Raw genomic sequence first — 22,931 nt, forward strand, 5'->3', positions numbered from 1 at the left:
TATCACAGGGTACTTAATTATCCTTTAGTATTGCTGATGTGGCTACTACTGGTGGAAAAACAAAACAATTTAAAGATTTTTAAAGAAAAACAATAAAAACCATTTTCTGTAAAACCTCACTAAAATTGAAAATATGGTTTATTCTTATGTTCATTTTATAGAATATTCTGGCTAAGTGAGATTGTATTGCATTTGTTTTCTTGATGAGACGTAAACAGAAACCTATCACTCTGGACCTTAAGTTTATACCATATTGGAACAGTAAGGCCAAGTAAGAGTCTCCTTCAGAATAAGATTCCCTTGGAAAGTTCATAGTTAGCTTTGGGTTGGTGAAAAAGGATCTCAGCTTTGGGTTGGTTAAAAAGGGTTTGATTTTGTGGTACAATTTCCTCCACCTCGTTAGTGTGTGAGAACCCTGCACTTCATTGTGTGGGTAGGAGAATTCATCTTCCCTACAGCAAGAGCAAAAAGAGCTGGCATCCTTCCATCTCTTCCACAGTCTGACAGGCTCTTTCTCTTTATCATTGCTTAGGAAATGCACATACAGTTCCCATCACTGTCTTCAACCCACACAAACTCCAAAACCCATGTTCTCTGTCATCACCGTTACAGGAAGCCCAGAAGCAAATGCAACCTGCCCATGGGTTCTACCTGGAGTTGTCACAACTGCTGCCATGGGAAAGCCATTTCCAATCCCCTTAGCCATGGTGACAATATCCGGCAGGATGTCGTGGGTTTGGAAGCCCCAGAAGTGAGATCCCAGCCTTCCAAATCCTGTCTGCACCTGATGGAAATAGATCCAAAATCATTCACAACGTTTGAAGTAATGCTGGCTTTTCTGACTTGGATCTCTTCTCTTTTTTCCTCCTCTTCTTCAGTATCACCACTGCCAGCCATCGTCATTACCATTTTTGTATAAACATGGACAGCACTTAATCTGGGTCTGAGCTTTTAGTTACCAGAAGCCATTTACTAGGTTTGTGGGATTTTGGATATATTTCTTAAGTCCTCTGAATCTATGTTAACTGTGTTAAGTGAAAGTAGTAATAGCAAACATCAGAGGGCTGCTGTGAGGGTCGTCTAGTGGAAAGGGACATTTGGTTAGCAATCCTTAATAGATGTCTCCAGTGTGTAAGGCAGCAAGCTGGGCAGAACCTCCCTGTGTCCACCTGGATGTGGCAGGAGTTACAGGGAGTGGATTGCGGATGGTATGGCTGCCACAGGGCCCGCATAAGCTAGTTATTCTCTTCCCTGTGATCTCCTCTCCTTCCTGAGAATTATGTTACGAGATGACCCAGTGAAGCCAGTTAAATCAGGATTGAACTACATTATCTTTAGCGTATTTGTGTGCTCTTTCCCACTCTTTCTAGAAGACACTCTCCCTGCTTCTTTACCTCACTAGCTCCTCTTGTCCTTCAAAACATAGCTTCTTCATCATTTGGTCTAAGAAGATTTTCCTGAACCCTCCAAGGGCTCCCTCTCAAGGTACCTCAGCATGCTGTCATCAGGACTCTCATCTTGGACTGTTGTCACCACTGTATGTGTCTGATGACAGGGGCTGCATATTATTCCTCTCTTCACAACATGTAGCAAAGTGGCTGATAAAAGTGGGTAGTGTTTGCAGAATGAATAAAGATGTAGCAGAAGTGCCTAATTAAATAAAGCCACACAGACATTTCCATGGAAATTTCTACCAGAGCCTTTCTGGTAAGGTTCCTTGATCTCTTTCTCACTCTCAGTCTCTTGGTCTGTCTATCTCTGTCTCTCTATGCCTACATGTATTGCAGGTTGGGATAGAGGTATGGGCACTTGAAGTTGATTCTGAAATATAATCAAAAGATCAGGCATCCTTCTCATTTCCCTGCTTTATCCAGGCCACTGCAAAGGCAGACATCAGGGGTTAGAAGCACATGGTAGTGAACAATGTAGAAGAGCTTAGACACGGGGGTCAGACAGGCAAGGGCTCACGTCTTAGGTCTTCTACCTCCTAGTGATGAACCTCTGGGCAAGCAGAGGATTTGCCTGAACAAGATAATGTGGGAAGAGCTCATGGAAAATCCATCCATTTTGTTTTTCTGCCAGTCTTCATTTTTTACCCCATAAGTACCATGAATAAAGATGAAAAATCAGATGTCTTAGACAACGCATGAATTTATGTAGGACAATACACCATGTTTAGTCAGTAGGGAAACATCCATTTCATAGAATCTCTCAGTAGAACAGAGACAACTTCATCTGAGGTTCATAAACTCAGCTGTCTTGGGGGTGGGGAGCATCTACTAGTGAGAGAAGTGGCCTGAGTCTGCAACAATGAGCAGGGGTGGTAACTATGGGTGTCCATGCCATGCCTAAAAGCAGTCAGTTTCAAACCGAAGCCTAGTCCCTGCCAGACCAGCAGAGACCAGCTGCCCACTTGGCTCCAGGGATGGCCAATTTTCTCTCTTTGATTCTCTATTCTTCATTTTAAAGTGCTAATTAAGATCATTTGTGGAAGATCACTTGTGGCAGGACTGGATCTGTATTTAGGCTTCCCATCTCCTGCCCTCTCTTTTTCTGCCATTCTTTGACTTCCTCTCCATTGTTCTGTCGTTTTCGAGATGCAGCTCGGCTCAGTGGTTAGTGTGCTCTTGGAGTGTGGGTTTGAGTTCAAGCTCTTTCCCTACCAATCGCATGGGCTTGACAGATGATTGAACCATCTTGGACTTATATTCACTTATCTATCAAAATGATATAATAAGAGTGCCTAGGTGGCTCAGTCGGTTGAGTGTTGGACTCTTGGTTTCAGCTCAGGTCATGATCTCACAGTTTGTGGGTTCGAGCCCCACATAAGGCTCTGTGCTGACAGTACAGGGTCTGCTTGGGATTCTCCATCTCCCTTTTTTCCCCACCCTTCTCAAATAAAAATAAATAAATAAATAAATAAACTTTTAAAATGAAATAATAACAATGGGGACATACCTTATAGAACTGTTATTATATGTATCTTATAGATTAGTTGTAGCTATTTATATCTTCACCTAGTCATAGGACAATCCTTCTTAAGATCACCCTGTGTGAGATAGTTTCCAATTATGTCCTTGAAAGTGATAAAACCACATATCTTAGAAAATTCTGAAAGTCATATATTTTTATAAAATTTTTTAATGTTTTATTTATTTCTGAGAGCGAGAGAGAGAGACAGTGTGAGCAGGGAAGGGTCAGAGAGAGAGAGAGAGACAGAATCTGAAACAGACTCCAGGCTCTGAGCTGGCAGTCAGCACAGAGCCCAACGCAGGGCTTGAACTCATGAACTGTGAGATCATGACCTGAGTCCGAGTCGAACGCTTAACCAACTGAGCCACCCAGGCGCCCTGCAAGTCATATATTTTTAAAAATCAGTATGCTTTCCCTCAAAGTTGTCCAATTGTGGCAACTTCGCTCTGTGCTGATTCCAAAGGTTAAAGTTTATTCTCTTACTGATGTACCGAATTGTAAACTGATGGAATATACTTTCCATATTTTTTAATATCAGCTAACTTTCTTCACAACTTCAACAGGGTCACAGTCCCTAAACTTGTAGTTTATCTATTTATGTTGAGAGAGAAAGAGAGATATAAAGTGTACAAGCTGGGGAGGTGCAGAGAGAGAGGGGGAGAAAGAGAATTCCAAGTAGGCTCCGTGCTGTCAGTGCAGAGCCCAACATGGGCAGCGTGAGATTATGACCTGAGCTGAAATCAAAATTTGGACACTTAAGTGACTGACGTACCCAAGTGCTGCACAAGTTTTCTTATTAAGATGAATGCTGTTGGGCTGGTTTATACTATTTTGGCAAATCTAAGATGAAAACTTGGTCATGAGGCTAGGTTTTCTATGTGGTCTTTGAACTGCCCCGGATTCAATCCCCAAATGGGAATTTAAAAGTTGTGTTGAGTGATGGTATGTCACCTGTGATGACAGCATCAGCTGTGCCTGTTAGCCACTCATTTGATAGACTGCAATTTGGATATTTAAGTTCTGTACTTGTTAAGGTTCTGTACTTGTTAATCTACTAACCAACCAGTCAACTAGCAAAAGCTTCATTTTCTTGGGTTGTAGAGGAAGGTTTAAAGAGGTTTCTCCCTGTGCCTTTCCTGTCCTGGCTGCCCTACACCATACCCAGGCCACAGCCACTCACCTCATCTGCGATGCACACACCTCCTCGCTCTCGCACCAGCTTGAAGGCTTCCTTTAGAAACCCCTTGGGGTACTGAACAACTCCATTCACCCCCTGCAAAAGACCAAATCAAGGAGTCCTATAACAACAGCATAGCCATTTGAAACTAGTGCCAAAAAAAGGAAGATAGATCATTATCATCATTAGCATTAGTAATACTAGCAATTTTTAAAATGGTCTTAAGAACTGTTCCAATTATGCATGAAGAGAGGGGCCATTACTCTCATGCCATCCCTTTTGGGAAAAGGATGCAAATGTTTATTCTCTTCTGAGATTAGAAACAAAGGAGGTTAAGGGGATTTGATAAAACTGAAGAATGGCACCGCCTGACAGTGTGGGTATTAAGCAACCAAACATTGTTGGGGTTTCCTTTTTAGAATTTTAGGAATTCAATCATTTCATTTATCTTTTCAGCCCGACAATGCAGGAGATGGTCTTTGAAGGTCAATCAAAAATCAGGGCCCCTTCTCTTTCAAGGGGACCGAGAGAATGAATTGAATTTGGAGAGGGACACAGCAATGTTCACTTAAATATTTTGGAATTCTCTAAAATGTATGAATTTAAACTCTCTGATCATTTAAAACTCAGCCAATTAATGGCTAAGGTCAATATACCTACTTGAATCGGTTCTGCAAAAAATCCAGCAATTGATTTGGCCACAGAAGTGTTCAGAGTATCTTTGAACTGTTCAATGTACTGGTCTTTTGCTTGGCAGCAGTCTGTGAAGAACAATCAGAACCACAAACATAACATTTGAAGATGTGAAGAATGACATTCAGAAGAATGGGGGACACACTGAAAAAAAGAAAATCTGATGAGTAAACTGACTAGAACCTTTAGAATACAGTAAACAGGATATGAGGGTGTAGATTTCTGAAGGGAGAACTTTATATCAGGACAACCTGTACTTTGGTTTGAGCAGAGAGATGAGGATAGTTGTAAAGACATAAACAAACCACTTCAGTCATGTCCATTTGCGGGGGAAATGCCCCAAAGTATCCTTGAGTCTGATATACACAGCTGTTTCACCTAAGGATACTCATCTTCTCAACTGGGTAGATTTAATTCAAATGTAATTGGGTTTTGGATTTAATCTATTTGATAATAACTCCATTTACCTTTTATTGCCACTTAGTCTGATGTACAATTTTAAAGCTACAAAGTGTCTCAGTCTTTAGAGTTAATAAATATGTTTATAGAAGAATTAGAATCCAGCCTAAAGAGGAATGCACTAGAGCCAGATAGCTTTCATCCATTCATCTAACAGGGGAGAGGAAGCCTTCATCTCTGGAATACAGTCCAAGGGTCCCAGATCATTACTGAAACTTCAGAATTTTTAGCCACACCTCCACTTTGATTCTAAACAGTACCACACAGTTTCTGAACTTAAACCCATGTCCTTGGACAGCAGGAGGGGCACAGAGGGAGATGTGGAGGTGGTGGAAGCTCTGGCCCCAGTAGCATGAAAGCAATTTGAGAGGTGAGTCACCACCTACCATCCTTGTGCTTGCTCAGACACATGGATACAGACCTGTCTCCTGAAATCCAGAGATAAGAGACAGAAAATATCTGTCATCATCATCATTAAAAATTAAGCATAAATATATTTTATACTTCAGCTCTTCATTTAAAACCAGAAAAAACACTACCTGGCCCCAAACATGTTTTAAGGTACATATGATGTTTGGGAGAGTTCACTGACTGGTCAGTTGGAATTAGGGGTTGGAAGTGTGAAGAAAGGAGAAAGGAAAAGGATACCAAATCCAGAAAGCTCATTTTTAGCATCACTTATATTGCCTAAGGAGCAGAATATACTAGATAGTAAATCTATGCCTCTAGAGATTCAATTTTTTAGTTTTTATTAAGAAAGGAAGAGAAAACAGCCTGGGATGACCCTAAAGGATGGATCATTTATCAAAAGATATAATTTAGAAATTTAGCACATCCATCTGTAACTAGAGAGATGAAAGGGTGGAGCAAAATCAACCCTAATGGCTTACATCTGGACAAAACCAAAATGAGAGCAGGCTTTGCTTGAATCTGTGATAGACCTTTCATGATTTGTCCCCCATCGCCCACAAGTTCAGTGATGAGAGGGGTCACGTCTTGTAATCAGCTTTTTACTTCATTTTACATTTACTTCCTGAGCTCATTGATGTAACTCCAGGTCAGGCTGCCTCTGGAGAGAGACGTGGTGCGGTGGCGTCACCATGACAACAAAGGTGGAAAGACTGGATGTTCTCCTGGATACTAACCAAGCAACTGAGTAGAGATGGTGGCATAGAAACAGTTAAATAGGGTGAAGAGCGAAGAAAGAACAACATTTAAGTTAAAGGAAACTCATCTTGGCAAAAGGTGAAGAACAATGACACGATCCGGTCGAGGTCTGGATCATGGTGGGGCTGTGGGCTCTGGGAGGTGGATGTCATCACAGGTTGCATCTGGAATTCGGGGCCTGGAACGAACACTTGGAAAGACAAAATCCTGACAAAAGGGTAGAGGAAGGGAATGAAATCTACCACAGAAACATCTATATCAGGTTCACGACCTGGACTCCTGCTTATGCCCGCATGGACAATGATGACATAATCCTGAGGTGAAAGCACTTTCGCCAAGACTGGTACCTGTAAGCGCTCAGTGAACACACCCTAAGACAAATCGTGAACCGGAATCTTCTGTACTCAAAGTACCTTACACGTTGGGTTGCATTTCCAAACACACGAATACACCTTTTTACAAAAGACCAAACACTACTCAGTTCCCAAAAGCCCTGGAGGACTGTGAAGTCCCTGTTTGTATTACAGTTCTGTTTAAATATATATATCTGTCCTGAAGGTATGAGTTAAGAGAACAGCTGACTTGAGACGTGCCAAAGACGACAGTTCAGAGGAGCAGGAAGGTATGTTTGTCACTATCATTTGGCTTCCAGATGCCACTGGAGAGATGGCCATGGGGTTCTAGAATTTTCAAATTGACCTAAAGCAGAGAAAGCCTCAAAGAGGAAGGAGGCAGAGAGGTTGGAGAAAGAGAGGGACACACAGTGAGGAGAGAAGGAGATGGCCAGCTCCTGAGTGCTTCTGCCTGCTAGGCTCTATGCCGCTGGTTTTGTGGTCAGATTGCAGTCGATGAGGTGCATGAAACCGAGTTTAGTTCTTGATGCCACCTAGGTAGGATACTCAGGTATGGCTCTACAGGAACACTTGGTATTGCTATTATCTGCCTTCCTGTACCTTCCTGTATATCTGCTATTATACTCCCTTTCCTCTCTTGATCCCATGAAGCCTTATAAGAAGCGGTTGGGGGCAGGTGCTGCTGTCTGTATCTTATAAATGAGAAAGTTGAGGCGACAGCTTTGCTTGTAGCTGAACCAGCCGGGAAGCGGGTCCAGGTCTCCTGACTTCATGGGTCTCCTCAATCCTGGCCAGCAGAACAGGAGTTATTTTTAAGCCTGGGCTCATCTTGCTGGCAAGCCAGTGTGAACAAGTATGGCCATAGGTAGGGAGCAGTGGTTTGGAGTCAGAAGGCTTGGGGTCAAGTCCTAGCTCTGCTGCCTCTCAGGTGTGGATGGCCTTGGTTTCCCTATTTTTGAAAGTGGTGAGTTGTTTTTTTTTTTACATAGCTTTAAATTTCCTTAGAGTTTTAAGTTCTGTGAGCACGGCATCCTGTTTCAGTGCTCATTCTTTTATTGCCCTATCTCCCTTTTGCCATTATCCCATCTGAATTGTAAGGTGACTGTGAATCTTCTTCCTTTCAAGCTGATTTCTAAGACTTCCATTTGCATTCTTTCAGCCCAGTGACTCAGACTGTTCCATTAAGTGTGTTCGGCAGAAGCATTTAGCTCTTTCTTTCAGCACTGCTTAGGGGCAGCTATTCAAAGGTTCTGAACTGTGCCGACAAGCACAGGGGAGACTTGATTAGCAGAGAAGAGATGCTGCTTCCACACCTCCTCTCATGGTAAGAATAGGTAGAGAATGCAAATATAAATGCGGTTGATAAGTGGAAACTTTCTTTTGAGAAGGCCTTTAAAACTTTTGCCAGAGATGTCAACAGCCTTTGGCAATGGCCTTTAGTTTTGACATATGCTCTCATTCTGGCTGGTGTTCTGAGTCCCTGGGGGAGCTTCCTGCCTGGAATTTTGAGATTGCTGAAAGCATTCTTTTCCCTCTCCCCTTCCTCCACTGGGAATTGATAAACAATGCCACCAACCTTGTTTTCTTTTAAAACTGATAGCAAGGCTATTGCTAATAGAGCTGACAAAACTTTAATGAAGTATCAAGTGGGAGTCTGTGTTTAGCTTGGCTCTGATGGCCAGAGATGCTCTTCGCCACAGCCGGATAGCACAACGGTAATAGGCATGATGCGTGTTGATTCGTCGAGGGCTTGCTTTCCAGTTTTGTTTCCTTTGGCTCTTCTCTTTTCCATTTTTTCCCGGATCTATTCACTGAGTGACGGTTCAGCCTTTCTTCAGTTTCATTCCCCACCCCCCCTCCACCCTGCACCTCCCTCCCTGCCCAGTTGAACCTGGTGCACAGCTGCATTTCCTAATTGTTTGCACTGGAGAATCTCGACAGTGGCTTCCTCCCCAAGGGCCACGGAAAACATCGGGGCACATTGTCTGCAAATGATGAAAGAAGGCAAAACTGTGAAGACAAGATAGCCAACTTGAGGGACCATATGATGCCAGTCAGTGTAAGAGGGCTTCTTTTTTTGTTATTTCATAGTTTATTGTCAAGTTGGTTTCCATATAACACCCGGTGCTCATCCCAACAAGTGCAGTCCTCCATGCCCATCACCCCCTTCCCCTCCTGCCCACCCGCATCAGCCCTAAAAGGGTTTCTTAATGTGGTATTGAGATTTCTCCCATACTCCTCTCCTACTTAGGACAAAAACCTAATACTTTGGTTTGAAAAGATAATGTTTTTCTTAGAATCCAGTTATGTAAAAGGAAACTGATTTCAGTGCCAGCCTGGAAACAACTTGCTCAAGAGTCTAGTGAGTAAGGGCATCTGAAAGAATAGGAATAATTACGTATCAGGTTCTGACGCTCAGGTGGGTACAGCAACTGAGAACAAAAGGTGAGGACTACAAGGAAGGCTCCATAGAAATCCTATGTATTTGAGGCTCTGAGAACTAATCTCAATGCATTTATTTGCAGTTTACCTGATTTTATTTAAAGGCAAAACAAATTGTAAAAATCCCTATCATTAATTAGTACTCAGACTCTGAAGGCCTTTCTAATAAACATTTCCTACAAGTGGGCTTTGGTTCAACTAAGTGAAATTTGGCCCTGATTAATGATGTTCTTCACATGCATTTCTGATCCTAATACTGGGAACAGCTGATCAGTCATACCACATACACAACAGCCTTGAGAGAAACAAGACCAAAATCTCAAAACTCACCGATTGGCAGCCCAGCCCACTGGGGAGATCAATCCTGAAGGACCCTACATTTGTCAAGCCAAGTGTATACGGACTGCACCCATGGTAGCTGCCTCTGCAGAGAAGAAACAACGAGAAGATGGGGTCAAGTTCAGTTTTCTTTGACTGATGACCTGTGGACTATTTATTGACTAGCACAAAAGAGAAGATCCATGAAGGCCATGGAGATAACAGAACGCCATTAACATGTAACTCCAATGATTTCTAAGAAATCTTCTAAGGCTATGCCTGGAGAACTTACTTATTTGTCTGTTCTGATGGTGTCATAGATATGAAATTGTGAAAGGAGGATTTGGAGAACATGTGGGCAAGTGCTCTGACCTCAGCATCTGCCCTACTCAGTCACTCTTAAGCAGTGAGACTCATCTTTTGGCAACATGTCAGGAATTATATATTCGATGAGTATTAGTCTTTGAAGTAGTCGCCTTGAGAAGCCCAATATTTGTTCTGTGATGTCGCTGTTGTGCAAATGCCTCATGGACCACTTTATTTGGTGTAAAAAAACCAAACACAGGTTTTGTTTCTTTTTGAACCGGAAACTCACATTTAGTATAAATCATCCTGATGACCCATCTTGGCTTTAAATGAGTTTTGGCAATTCTCAAATCAAAATCACCTTTACATGAGGATTTACGATTATTAAGACTATTCAAAAGGGTGGTCATCTATCTTGAAAGAGGAGACACAAGTGTGTGTTGAACCCTAGCGACACATGTCCGCTTTGAATAGATCCAACACTTATCTGGATGTTTATATTCTGGGAGGTTTATTTGGTTAAAACATCAGTCACATTTTTTATTGCTGTATTTCTTTAATAGTAAATGTTTCCTTATGCATGTAGTTATTATAGGGCCTTTTATATGGAATGTGCAGTATTGGATGTACTGTGGTCATCAGATCTTCTTTTGAAATGAGACAATCTATGGCCAGACAAGTGAAAGACTGGGACTATCTCTTCATTCGTTGTACTTTTACTATAGGTCATTCTTTGACATAAACCTTACCAAAAGAAAAGTGCTATATAGGGGCACCTGGGTGGCTCAGGTAGTTAAGTAGCAGACTTTGGCTCAATACTCACTCTTGTGGTTTGTGAGTTTGAGCTCCACATCAGCTGTCTGCTGTCAGTACAAAGCCCACTTCAACCTCTGTCTCCCCCCTCTCTCTCTGCCCCTCCCCATCTCATGCTCTCTGTTTCAAAAATAAATAAACATTTAAAAAGGTGCTATATAAAATTACCCAAAGGAAGAAACTGTAAGCAAAATGTTAAGTTTTCTATTACTTTTAATGCTAACATAGCTACCAAGGGTTTGTAATTAATCTATTACATTGTCAATTTTCGAAAGTCACCTAAAGAAGCAGAAATGTGTAGGTTCAATATATATCCTCTGAACGCAGGGAGAATAAGAGGTGAAAATTTGGTGCCACTGGCACGTGGAAGTATAGGGCTCCTGATCATAAGCAGAGATGAACATGTGTCCACTGTAGTATGATAGAGCCATGAGTGTCTATGCATATAGACCAGTCACTCACCACTTGGCATAGATCATGGTCAATACCACACCTTCAGAGTCAAAAAACTGTCATATGACCATCTCTTTAATTTTAGAGGAAGCTCTATGACATAGGTAGTACTCTAAGCAGTTTCTTACCCCAGTCAGGGACCCCTACCTTGGATTAGGCCAATTTAGATGGGGTTATCTAGTCATAAAATCTTTTGACTGATTCTGTCCCAAAACCTAAAATTAGAACAATACTCCTGGGAAAGCCCCCTTCCCCCTGCCCCATGTTATATTTTAATGATGCCCATTTAGTATTGGGGTAAGTCAATGTTATCAAAGTTGAATATTCCAAGTTATGATTACCTGAAAGAAATAAGGTCTGTGTTATTTGTGTGTGCTCTGGCCATCAGCATGGCTAGGTCATTGGCTTCTGAGCCACTGTTCACAAAGAAAATGACCTGGAGGGAAACAGAAGACACAAGACCTCATACATTAATTTCTTTCTTTCTTCCCCAATTAATTCAAAATTGCTAATACTGTGTGTCCTAGCCTCTAATTAGGAAGGAGAGTTCCTTTCAGAAAAGCAGTCCAATCACTTAGGTAGTATATTAATTCTACAGCTTTTCACTGAGCAGCTGTAAGTGCTAGAGATACAAAAATGGCTACAGACTGTGCCAGTTGTGAAACTTCTAGATTTCACTGGCTTTATTCAATGCTCTACAAAATGCCAAGATGGGAAGACCTGGTGAAGGGTATGTAGTGGTTAGTGGGCGAGTGGATCTGAGGACCAAGTTGTTGAGCTCCTGAACCACAACCACCTGATAGGGCTCTGAAGGCTTGGACAAGGCAGGTTCCCTGGTCCTATAGCCCCAGAGGATGTCCCTGCTTGTCTGTTTGGTTTGCGTGTATGTTGGGAAAACAAGCAAACACACAAAATGTGCAGCTCCTCTTGGCTAAGAGAAAGGGAAGAACTGAAGGAAACTGGGTCCTCCAGGCTCGGGGCCTGAGAAGCATGAACTGATGTCCTTGCTGAAGTCCCTGCTTCTGCGACTCTGTGAGCATGACTGGGCCGGACTTAGGTTGCAGCTAGTCCAGCTTTCTTCATCTTTTGCAAATGGTATAGTAGATAGAGAATCTAATAAAAGCCAATACCAGGTACTGGGCATTATATATATTCACACACACCTATAAAATGTACTGTAGTATATATATAGTATATAGTATGCTATATACAGTACTATATTTATATATTATGCATATGTGTATTATATATATCTACAGGTACTATATATGTATTCTTATATATATCTTAACTTATTGAATCCTGAAGTGCAAATCTTGGCTGACATTTTAGCATCTCAATTCAGTTAAGAAACAGTTATTTCAGATGCAGAAAACCATCCCATTTAGCAAAAAATGTCTAAATGCATCTTAGATCAAATGAACTGAATGGGATATTAAATTTATTTTAAAAAATGGCTCTGCTCTGGGGACACCTGGGTGGCTCAATTGGTAAGGGTCTTACTCTTGATTTTGGGTCAGGTCACGATCTCATGGTTGGTGAGATAAAGCCCCATGACAGGCTCTGCACTGAGAGCCCAGAGCATGCTTGAAATTCTCTCTCTTCCTCTCTCTCTGCCCTTCCCTTGCTAGCACTCTCTTTCTCTCTCTCAAAAATAATAAACATAAAAACATTTCTCCACTCTTTAGCAGAAGACATACAAATGACTTTGTAGAGGGGCCCTGGAGCAAAGAGACGAAACCTGTTGAGGAACATAGAGGAGAGTGTCCATAGAGGAGGGCTGGGGCTTCTTCTAAGTGAGTTTGCAGAGATGTGACAGTGAGGAGAACTTTGAGAGCAGGCAGAGGCTTGGAGGTGACTGGTGAACACTGGCTGGCTTCCCCAGCAATCCATAAATTCCTGCCTTCTCCTTGATTGCTTTCAGATATGGCTATTAGCTCACTATTTCAGATGTTCAATACATGGACAATATTCCCTGTCATATTCCTGCTTCCTAGGGCAGCTATCCTGGGATCATGAGACTCCTGTTCCTTTGAGCTGGGAGCATCATACCTTTAGAGGCTCGGGAAGGAGCGCCAAAAGCTTCTCTGCAAATTCATGGGCTGGAGAGTGGAAAAAGAGGGCACTTGTGTGCCACAGGCGTCCAAGCTGCTTTTGTGCCACTGCGTTCACCTTCCTGGATAAACATGAGAGCTGAGTTCCCCATGCAGCCAGTGGGCATGTTCCCCCAACACACACACACACACACACACACACACACACACTCACACACACCAGACATTGAACCCAAATCTACGGCTAGTTCTCAAATAGTTTTAAGAGGCTGATTTCATCCACAAACGAAGAACTGTAACCACTAGAGCTGTCTGGCAATGGGATGGATGCCTTGAAAGGTAATGAGTTCTTCACCAAGGGAAATGTTCAAAAGGAGACCAGATGATTATCTCTTACAGATTTTAGAAAAGACAGTCCTATTTTACAAGGGAGTTTTGGACATAGATTCTCTTCTAATTAGGTTTTCTTATTAAATACCTTTCAAACAGTTTCAAAACTAATGACTACATCTAAGTCCAGGGGTCTTCATTTTATTCTTCTGAAGAGTTACAGATGCATCAAACACATGTACACAATCTTCCATCAAAGGAGATTCTAATGTCTGATTTCTAATAGTGGTCAGTTTTGAAGAATATTTTGTAACTATGAAACCATATCCTGGGAAGGATCAGAAAGTTAATATTGAGGGACAGTAAGAACTTAAGCTAGATAGATATGTAGGACCTGACTAGGAATGCCTTGAAAAGATGTCAGGATGTTTAAGCTTGATCCAAACGGTCAAAGTTACACACCAGTTCTGTTTGTTATTAATAATTTTCTCTAAAACAAGAATCAGTGTAGTGGTTAAATAAATAATGATTAAGTAATTTTGAGAAATACCAGTTCAAACATATTTCTTTACTGCAGGACTTGCCAGTGCTTATATTAGACTAATACATATTATTTCTCCCCAGGAGGGAGATGGAGTTTAAAGTGCTTTTAAAACTTATTTTTCCACTTTACCAACTAACCTCTCCTGTGATCAGGGTTTCATGACTCATTTTAGAAAATTGCTGAGAATCAATGAACACTTAAACTGAACTGATAATTGACAAAAGCATTGTTTAGCAAAGTGAATATGTGAGCCACATGAGGGTAGAGTGAAAAGAGTAAGACTGGTAATGGTGAAACCAGTCATGAAGGCAAGGTAGCCTTCCAGGTATGCCAGAAAGAAGTTTCTAGACACTGGGTTTGGTGGGAATCAGTGGGGGCCAGTAGGAGAGGAATTTCAGCAGAGGGAATGCTAGACCTCGGTATCAGGTTGGCTCTGGGGAGTGAAAGGCAGGGAAGAATCAAAGATGACCTCACCATTCTTGCCTGTAACATTGAGGAAACTCCAGGATTAATTGAGACATGCAGCCAGTGGCCACACAGCTGCTTCACAGGGTAGGAGGCTCACTAGTGCACCTTGAACGAATGAATATGGAACTAGAAACATTGTAGTGGAGGTATGATGGATTTGGTGGCAATGTTGGATTTTAGCTAATGGTGGAATATCATGGGGTGGGGTAGGGATGTCCTGGAGGCTGTGGGAAATGTAGGGCACCTTAAGGCCCATGCTGGGATTATTAGAGTTATTATAAGTAATAGCTTGGTGAGAGATCAAGATGAAAGAGAAAGTTGGGGAAGGGTGCTGAAAATGTCACAAAATGACCAGGTTGGGGAAAAGGGATGGGGCCGAGTCTCTGGGCTAAGTATTAAGGCATGAGGAAGGTATAGAGAGAAGAGCAGAGGGCTGAGAGAAGAGACTGGGACACCCTGAGTCAGGGGGTCAGAGGGCAAGCTGTAGGGTCAGAGGGAGATCAGGAGAAGCACAGAGGTCATGAAAGCATTGGGTGGTGGACTAACAGGGAAAATGTCAACATTATTCATGAGAATGTTTAAAATTTTTCTCTACTTTGTTTATTGTTCCTTCCTTCATGTGTGTTTATTGTATGTTTATTTGTGTTTATTGTACGTTTGATTTTACATGCTCCTTGGAGCCTTGCATGGGACTAGTGCCTCCCGGAGATAGAAACAGGAAGGTGTGGGAGGAATCGGTGAGGCCAGACCCTGGAATTAAAATTCGCTCCTACCGCCTGACAGCAGCTCGAGGAGAAGACCTTGTGCTCCTACTTTTGACAGAAGAGCCCATATTTACTCAATTTTTTTGGCTTGCTGCTTTATTTTGGTCCCACTTCACCTGAGTTTTGTTGGTTAGATTATGAAAGGCAAGAGAAAATAGGCATTAAAACGAGATAGTGACATCAAAGCCAAGAGGACCACAGAAGAATGGGCCGAGAGCATTTGTGTGGGTGCGTTGATGACCAGGGTCTAGAGAATCTTAGGATTAATGCATCCAAACATTTCTAATGTAAATTTCCAGCTCTGATTCCATCTTTCTCTTCCCATCCTTTCTTTCCTCATCCATTGATCAGGGGTGATGGAGAGCCTTAGGCTAGAAGTGATTTCTCATTTCATCATCCCACACCCCACACACCTACCCCATGGATCTCTGAGAACTACCTGCCCTTCCCTTCTTTCTGCCTTTTCCTCAGTGCATTGCCTTTCTTTGGAAAGCTGTTACTAGCAAGGGCAAACACATACACAGCAGTGCTCCCGTCACATGTCATGCTGCCTGTGAATGAATAACTCTTGCATTGTCAGGAAAGCAAAAAGTGTGGTGCTAAGAGTTTTTGTTACCCAGGAAATAGCAGGGAGCGTGTCAGCCATAAACTGGGCTATGCCTAATGAGAGAGAGTTTTTAAAGCAGAGTTCTCAATCTTGAACATGAGCGCTAGCCTGTACTCATTATATTTTTCTGGAGTAAAATGACTGGAATTTAAGGATACTCACGGGTGGCAGTGACCAACACTGACGGTGACAATCCCAGAAAAGCAATCCAGGTATCTGTTTCCCTCATAATCAAATAGCCATTCCATGTGACCCTGGTGGATCAGCAAAGGCTTCGGAAAATACGCAATAGGGACAGGAGCAAGATGCAGCTTGTGGATGTCCAGGACACGGTCGTAGGCGAGGGACTGTGAAGAGGCAAGACTGAAGTGTTTAAGATCCCCCCTTTCCTTAAGATCTCTATGCTTCTTACAGCATCACCAGCAGGTCATATGTTGTGCCTTGCCTCTCTACTGACCGAGTTAGGCTCTTGTGCTGTGCCCACAAGTGGCTGTATTTGCCCCAGGTTCCCTTCTTGCCCCGGGTCCTTTCTCTTAAGGAGGGGACATTATTAATGTGGCCCTTGGATCCCTTTCTAGATCACATATGAAGAAGGAGGCTGAAACATTCTTCCTCTAAATGGAAAGTCTTGTCTCTGAATTCATTTTAGCTGTAGAATACAATAAAGACTTTAGAAGCACATGTGTGCAGTAGTATCTTTTCTTTCTTTCTTATTTACCCTATAGTTCTTTTTTTTTTTGAGAATAAAAAGAAAATGAGGGGCTGGTGGTGTTCATATATTTAATTACCAAAACTTTCTCCTATATTGCTCTTTTTTGTGGGTCCATCCTGACCTCTGAATCTATAATTTATAACCTATGAGTGTTATGTAGAATAAAGGGGATGGAAAGGAAGGGAGGGAGGAAGGGAGGAGGAGAGCATGAGAATACCTGATGTTTCTTAGTCTGAGAGCAAAACTATAACTTCCTATTTTGGAAGGAAGGACTTGTGAAGTCCAGATTGTGTATTGCCATATGAGACCATCAAAATCAGAACAACATTTAATTTAATTTATTTATTTTTACAGTTTATTTATTGATTTTGAGAGAGAGTGAGTGGGGAAGGATCAGTGACGTGCTCTGTTAGTGCAGAGCCTGATGTGGGGATCCAACCCACAAAACTGTGAGATCATGACCTGAGCTGAAATCAAGAGTCAGAGGCTTAAATGACTGAGCTCCCAGAAAAACATTTTATTTTGCTTTTTAAAAATGTTTTATTTATTTGTGTGTGTGTGTGTGTGTGTGTGAGAGAGAGAGAGAGAGAGCGCACAAGCAGGGAGGGGCAGAGAGGGGTTTGTGGACAGAGGATCTAAAGCTGGCTCTACAGTGACAGCAGAGAGCATGATGTGGGGCTCGAACTCACAAACCGTGAGATCATGACTTGACCCGAGATCAAGAGTCAGACACTTAACTGACTGAGCCCCCTATGGGCTCCCTGAACAACATTTTAAAAGCAAATGTGTGGCACCACAAATGTGATATATGTATTTGTGTGTGTGTGTGTCTACGTCCATATCCCTGTGATATAGATGGATCATCTCTTTCTCATGCTCTTGGTCGCTCGGTCTCTGCTCTGTCTCTCACACATACAGCAATTCATGCAACAGCACAGAGTGGAGTAAGAGGGGTCAGATGCTCCTAGTGACTTGGAGATAGAACATCTAAGATGTATGGCTCTGTGGTAGGCAGGGACATTTGTGGGTTTTGCTTGAGGAAACAATTAATTCTGCCCTTTCAAGAAGAGCCACCCTCTTGGGTTTTCCTAAAATTCTGACTCTTACCTGGTATTTTTCAGGTGTAAGTTTACACGGTGGCATTCTGGGTTTTGTGTGCAGACTGAGCTTGGTCACAGATGTCCAGAAAGCACCTATTAAGGGTAAAGTGAACTTAGGGTCCTCAGTTAAACATCAAACTAGCCTGTTGGTAAAAATCCCCTATACTAAGTCATCTGAATCAAGACTCTTAGGCACTTTAGTTTATTTCTTAGTTAAAAAAATACTTTAAATCAACCTTTAGCTAGGATTTACAAACTCAGGTATCTCAATAACATATTTTCTGGAGGAAAAAAGGAGAGTTTCTTTCAAATATAGTAAAAAAAAAAAACAACAACCCATGGGTGATATTGGAGAAAGTCATCATTTTTCCCACTACAGCCTGGCACCATCCTCCCCCCTGCTTCTAGGGGGGTTACATTTCTCTCTTCAGTTGGCCAAACTTCTGCCACTGTGGTGCATTGCTGGAATATATCTTCCGTGTTAATAAAGGTGCTTTGTAAGTTTTGAGCTGCTTGCTGCCTCAATCCTGGTGCCAATTTTTTTTTTTAATGTTTTATTTGTTTCTAGGAGAGAGAGAGAGACAGCGTGAGCGGGGGAGGGTCAGAGAGAGAGGGAGTCACAGACTGAAACAGGCTCCAGGCTCTGAGCTGGCAGTCAGCACAGAGCCCGACGCGGGGCTCGAACCCACGAACCGCGAGATCATGACCTAAGCGAAAGTCGGACACTTAACCGACTAAGCCACCCGGGCGCCCCTCCTGGTGCCAATTTTAATTCCTGATACCAGGTTGGCTCTCAGTAAACAATGAATGACTGGCTGTTGACTATTCTTGTAGAGAATTAGGAGAGACAGGTGCCAGGCAGTGTCCTATAATAACAAATACACACATATAGACGTGGAAGACAAAACCTTCCTCCCAAACACAACACAAAGGTCATGAGGACCCGTCACCAGACCATGGCAAAGCCAAGATGAGGCAAGCCAGAAGAATCACTTAAGATTTGGAGCTGGAAGGGGCCTCAGATTTTTGTTGTCAAAATGCTTATGGTATAGATGAGGAAAGCAGCCCCAAGTAGTAAATTAACTTGCGTAAGCTGACCCCACTAGCCAGCTATAGAACAAGACTGAAGCTCCAAGTTTCTGGGTCCCAGCCTACTTCTCTTTTCTCGCCCATTGGCCACACTCCCTCTTCCTTTCCAGCACGGATTTTGACCTGTCAGTAGCTGTGGAATGGGACAATAGAGTTCAAGAATATCACAGTGGGAAGAGATGTCTAGAGACCTTGTGAGCACTCCTGGAAAGGAATAGTGCTAATTTTGAAGATTTAAGGTCAGTGTCAAGATCATTTTACGGGTGGGGAGAGCTGACAAAATGATGTCTCTTACTCAGTCAGCACAAAGGTCTGAATCCCTAGATGAAATGTTGGTGTTTTGCGTGGCTGTGAAGTCACAGTCCTGAGAAACACAGTGAACAATTATGTTTTAAATAAAGCTGGAAAGGAACAGCTCTGACTATGTTTTCTTTCCAAGAGCTCTCATTCACTTTTCTGCTTTAAATAATCATTAATGTCATTAATTTACTCTCACTTTATTTATTTATTTATTTTTTAAATATTTTTTTATTTATTTCTAGGCGAGAGAGAGAGAGACAGCGTGAGCAGGGGAGGGTCAGAGAGAGAGGGAGTCACAGACTGAAACAGGCTCCAGGCTCTGAGCTGGCAGTCAGCACAGAGCCCGACGCGGGGCTTGAACCCGCGAACCGCGAGATCATGAGCTAAGCTAAAGTCGGACGCTTAACGACTAAGCCACCCAGGCGCCCCTACTCTCACTTTAAAAATAAGTGGCTTTCGGCTTTCCAGCATAGATATGAGAAAAAAAAACAACAGCCTACGTTTTCTGAGAATTTCCCCTGTTGGAAAGCTTTTAACCGTGTCTCTCTACATTAGTTACTCTTCTGAAACGGCAGAAGAATAGACTGTTTCTATGAATTCAAATCCCCTTGCCTCCCTCAGTTCCATTTTCCTGCCTGCACAATTGGAGTTGCACATTGAGAAGGACTGGGAGTTCTTTGGGCTCCAAAGCTATAGGAATTACGATAGTAGGCTAGCAGTGGGGGCAGAGCTGAGGAGAAGGATTGGATAAAGAAGAGACTAGATTTTAAACAGTCAAAGCAGGCTGATTCAGTCGTTTGTTCACCTAACTGAATGGAATGTGGTGGTGGAGTGAGGGCTCCAACTGAAATACATAAAATCATGTTGGAAGGAAAGATGGAAGGAAGGAAGGAAGAAAGGAAGGGAGAGAAGAGGAAGGAAGGAATATTTGAAAATATACAATGGACATAGTTCATAAAACATTAACCGTGATTTATTAAAGTACTAATTATGCCTTATTCCTGCGTAGTATATTAGATAACCATTATGTATTTATTTTTAAGCTTATTTATTTTGAGAGGGAGAGAGAGAGAGAGAGAGAGCGCACGCATAAACAAGCAGGGGAGGGACAGATAGAGAGGGAGAGAGAGAATCTCCACCGGGCTCTGACTGTAGGTCGGTGCTTGAGGCAATGGTACTACCTTTTGGGGGTATGGTGGACATTCACGAGGAGACTTTATTAAGCCTTTTAAAGTCATTGTCCTTGAGTATCTACTTATTGCAGTTAATGCTTATTTTGAATTGCTTTCCTTTTATTTCTTCTTTATATTATAGCTACAATACTGCATTGCTTTCATTTTGAAATTGTGCACAGTTGGGTTTTATTATCCATGGATTTCATTTCAGGGCAAGAGGAGGCTCTGCAAAATACTGGGCTTGGACAGGGGGCATAGGGCTGCTGTGTCAGATGGCCTGTCTCCAAGCCCCCATGCAGGCCTCATCCCAGAATCCCAGGCAATAGGCTCCGAGCTCAGCCCAGCCCCTCTCGCTGACCCTCAGCTCACCCCCGTGCCCCTGGTTTCCACTCACGGCTCAAGGAAGGGCACATCTTGGGGATCCTGGGAAAGGAGGTCTGCAGATGCAAAGCTCTCAGCAAGGGTCTCCCAGCTGGAGTCATCCCTCCCAGTCAGAGAGCCAGTGCCCTTGGAAGCAGGCTGGGGAAGGGCTGCATCTGCTCCCTGGCCAGCTGGACTTTGAGGTTAGGATGGAAGGGGAGGAGCTTTAGGGAGGTCCTGGAGCGGTTACTGCCTTCACCTGGGACAAGCCCCAGAGCTTCCAAGGCAGGCACCAGAGCATCAGGGCAGAAAAAGAAAAAGAAGCAAAGAGACAGAAAGGAGAAAGATGGCGGGCAAGCAAAGGAAAGATCTTCCAGACTAGTTTTGTTAGTTTTGTGTTCCAGCAGGTTCTCATCAGGACCCCCGTCTCTCTGTGAGGGTGGTGGCAGCTGTGGGGAAGGCTCAAGATAGTGTTGCAGGGGTCAGAGATTGAGAAACGAGTGTGACTAAGAGAGAGAGAGACGGAGGATGTGCATGAAGTGAGTGGATAAAGAAATGAGGGTTGGTATTAGGGTTCTCTTGGAAGAGAAGGGCAAATGGCAAGGGGGTTTGTACTCTCCACGGAAGTAGAAGGGAACCAAATGGCTAGGAAGGCTCTGGACAGCTGTGCATCCGAATAGGGCAAGAAGGGGAGCATGGAGGAGTTAGGGTGCTTTATTTTTATTATAGTTTAATCTTTAAAATTTCCACCTGGCACTCCTGGCGACCCCGCCCTGAACTCCATGGTAACTATTTCATGGGTTTAATAGACGTCTTTCTGTTTGTATTCTTAGGAAACGTGCATTGTTTGCCGTGGATACATTTTTAGTTTATTTAAATGTATGCTTTCTTTTTCACTCAGAGCTATGGTTTTAAGACCCATCCAGGCTGCTCTAAGTGTCCCTCTCCCAGGTTTGCCAGCGCTGTGGCCCAGCACTGACAAATGGGGACAGTGATGAGGGCAGGTGGGGCTTGGTGGGGTAGGGGTGTTGGTTCACAAACCGGCCCCTGTGTGCGGAGGCCACGGACAGACTGAAGGAAGAGGCAGGCTGCTCCAGATTGCCAGGTGGCAGGTTTACTGTGAGGGGAGCTGACTTAGGAGGCTTGTCCTGGGCAGCAACCCCAAGACCGTAGGTCTCTACGTCTACCCACTGGGGTCGTCATAGTTCACATAGAGGCCTTAACTAGGTTCACTGGCTTCTTAGAGTTTCCATGTCTCAGGTGTTCCACCCAGATGCTCACAACAATGCTCTCTTGAGACAGCTGAAACCTTGGCTGCATTCTTTTTTTTTCCTCCCTTGGGTGAGGCTGGAGTCGGAGAAGAGCTCTTCTGCAGCTGATGCAGGGCTCTGGCCAAGTCATTTCCGCCAGAGAATAGATCTTCGTGAAAGTGAAGTCTCTGGACATATTTCGCGATGGTTATTCTTCCCCTTCCCCAGCCAGCGCGATGAAGGGACTTCATTCACGAAGACAGCCCAGCGATATTCCCGCTGCAGGTACAGCTCATAACACTGTGGGCGTGTCCTGTGCCTACGGCAACCAGTGGGTGTCTCACTCGCATGCTGGCCCACCCTCGGCCCCCATCAATTTGTCAAAATTACTGTTTAAGTGTTTCTACCAGTAATGGCTCCAGTGGCTTCGGTTCCGGTTAAAGAAGGTCTAAGCTGTGTTTCGGGGTTTGCCTGTATCCCTAGATTTCACAGTGACAGGTTCCTCCGCAACTGCCCTTCCCTGATGGGTTCAAGACAAGCCATTGGCTTTCAGTTTGTCCAGCTTCCTGTTGTAAGGACGACGGTGACACTTTCAAGCTCTTTACATGTTGCAGTGGAAGTCAAAAGTCTCTGTATACTTTGCTTAGTAAGTCCCCATTGACGGACAGTTGTGTTTTTTGCATCATCCTGGGGCAGAGAATTTTGGGCTCTAAACTAACCATTTTGTTTATTTTTCCTTGGGATAAATCCTCCCAAGGAAAGGGTTTCTAGAAAGACGGGTTTCTAGGCCAGAATGTATGTGCATGATGCTAGGCAAAATAAGTCAGTCACAGAAAGATAAATATCATAGGATTTCACTCATGTGTGGAATTTAAGAAACAAAACAGATAAACATAGGGGAAGGGAAGGAAAAAAAGATAAAAACAGACAGGGAGGCAAACCATAAGAGATTCTTAAATACAGAGAACAGACTGAGGGTTGCTAGAGGGGACGTGGGAGGGATGGGCTAAACGGTGATGTGCAT

At 43.1% G+C, this 22,931-nt stretch overlaps 1 protein-coding gene across 1 annotated transcript in view; it reads right to left on the bottom strand.

Moving 5' to 3' along the window:
- AGXT2 (alanine--glyoxylate aminotransferase 2) overlaps positions 1 to 20,779 on the bottom strand; it is a 40,463-nt gene extending 19,684 nt beyond the window's left edge. Inside the window, exons 1-10 of the mRNA XM_039248266.1 lie at positions 20,692 to 20,779; positions 17,741 to 17,826; positions 16,084 to 16,268; positions 13,207 to 13,330; positions 11,496 to 11,590; positions 9,595 to 9,688; positions 8,714 to 8,807; positions 4,811 to 4,911; positions 4,154 to 4,246; positions 652 to 784 (exon numbers count right to left, since the gene is read on the bottom strand). Coding sequence (XP_039104197.1) covers positions 652 to 784; positions 4,154 to 4,246; positions 4,811 to 4,911; positions 8,714 to 8,807; positions 9,595 to 9,688; positions 11,496 to 11,590; positions 13,207 to 13,330; positions 16,084 to 16,268; positions 17,741 to 17,826; positions 20,692 to 20,779 — 1,093 coding nt within the window. The remainder of the gene's footprint in view (positions 1 to 651; positions 785 to 4,153; positions 4,247 to 4,810; positions 4,912 to 8,713; positions 8,808 to 9,594; positions 9,689 to 11,495; positions 11,591 to 13,206; positions 13,331 to 16,083; positions 16,269 to 17,740; positions 17,827 to 20,691) is intronic.
- Positions 20,780 to 22,931: the final 2,152 nt, after the last annotated feature.

Source organism: Hyaena hyaena, unplaced genomic scaffold, assembly GCF_003009895.1.
Source record: "Hyaena hyaena isolate Hyena2069 unplaced genomic scaffold, ASM300989v1 scaffold_310, whole genome shotgun sequence".
Taxonomy (NCBI): domain Eukaryota; kingdom Metazoa; phylum Chordata; class Mammalia; order Carnivora; family Hyaenidae; genus Hyaena; species Hyaena hyaena.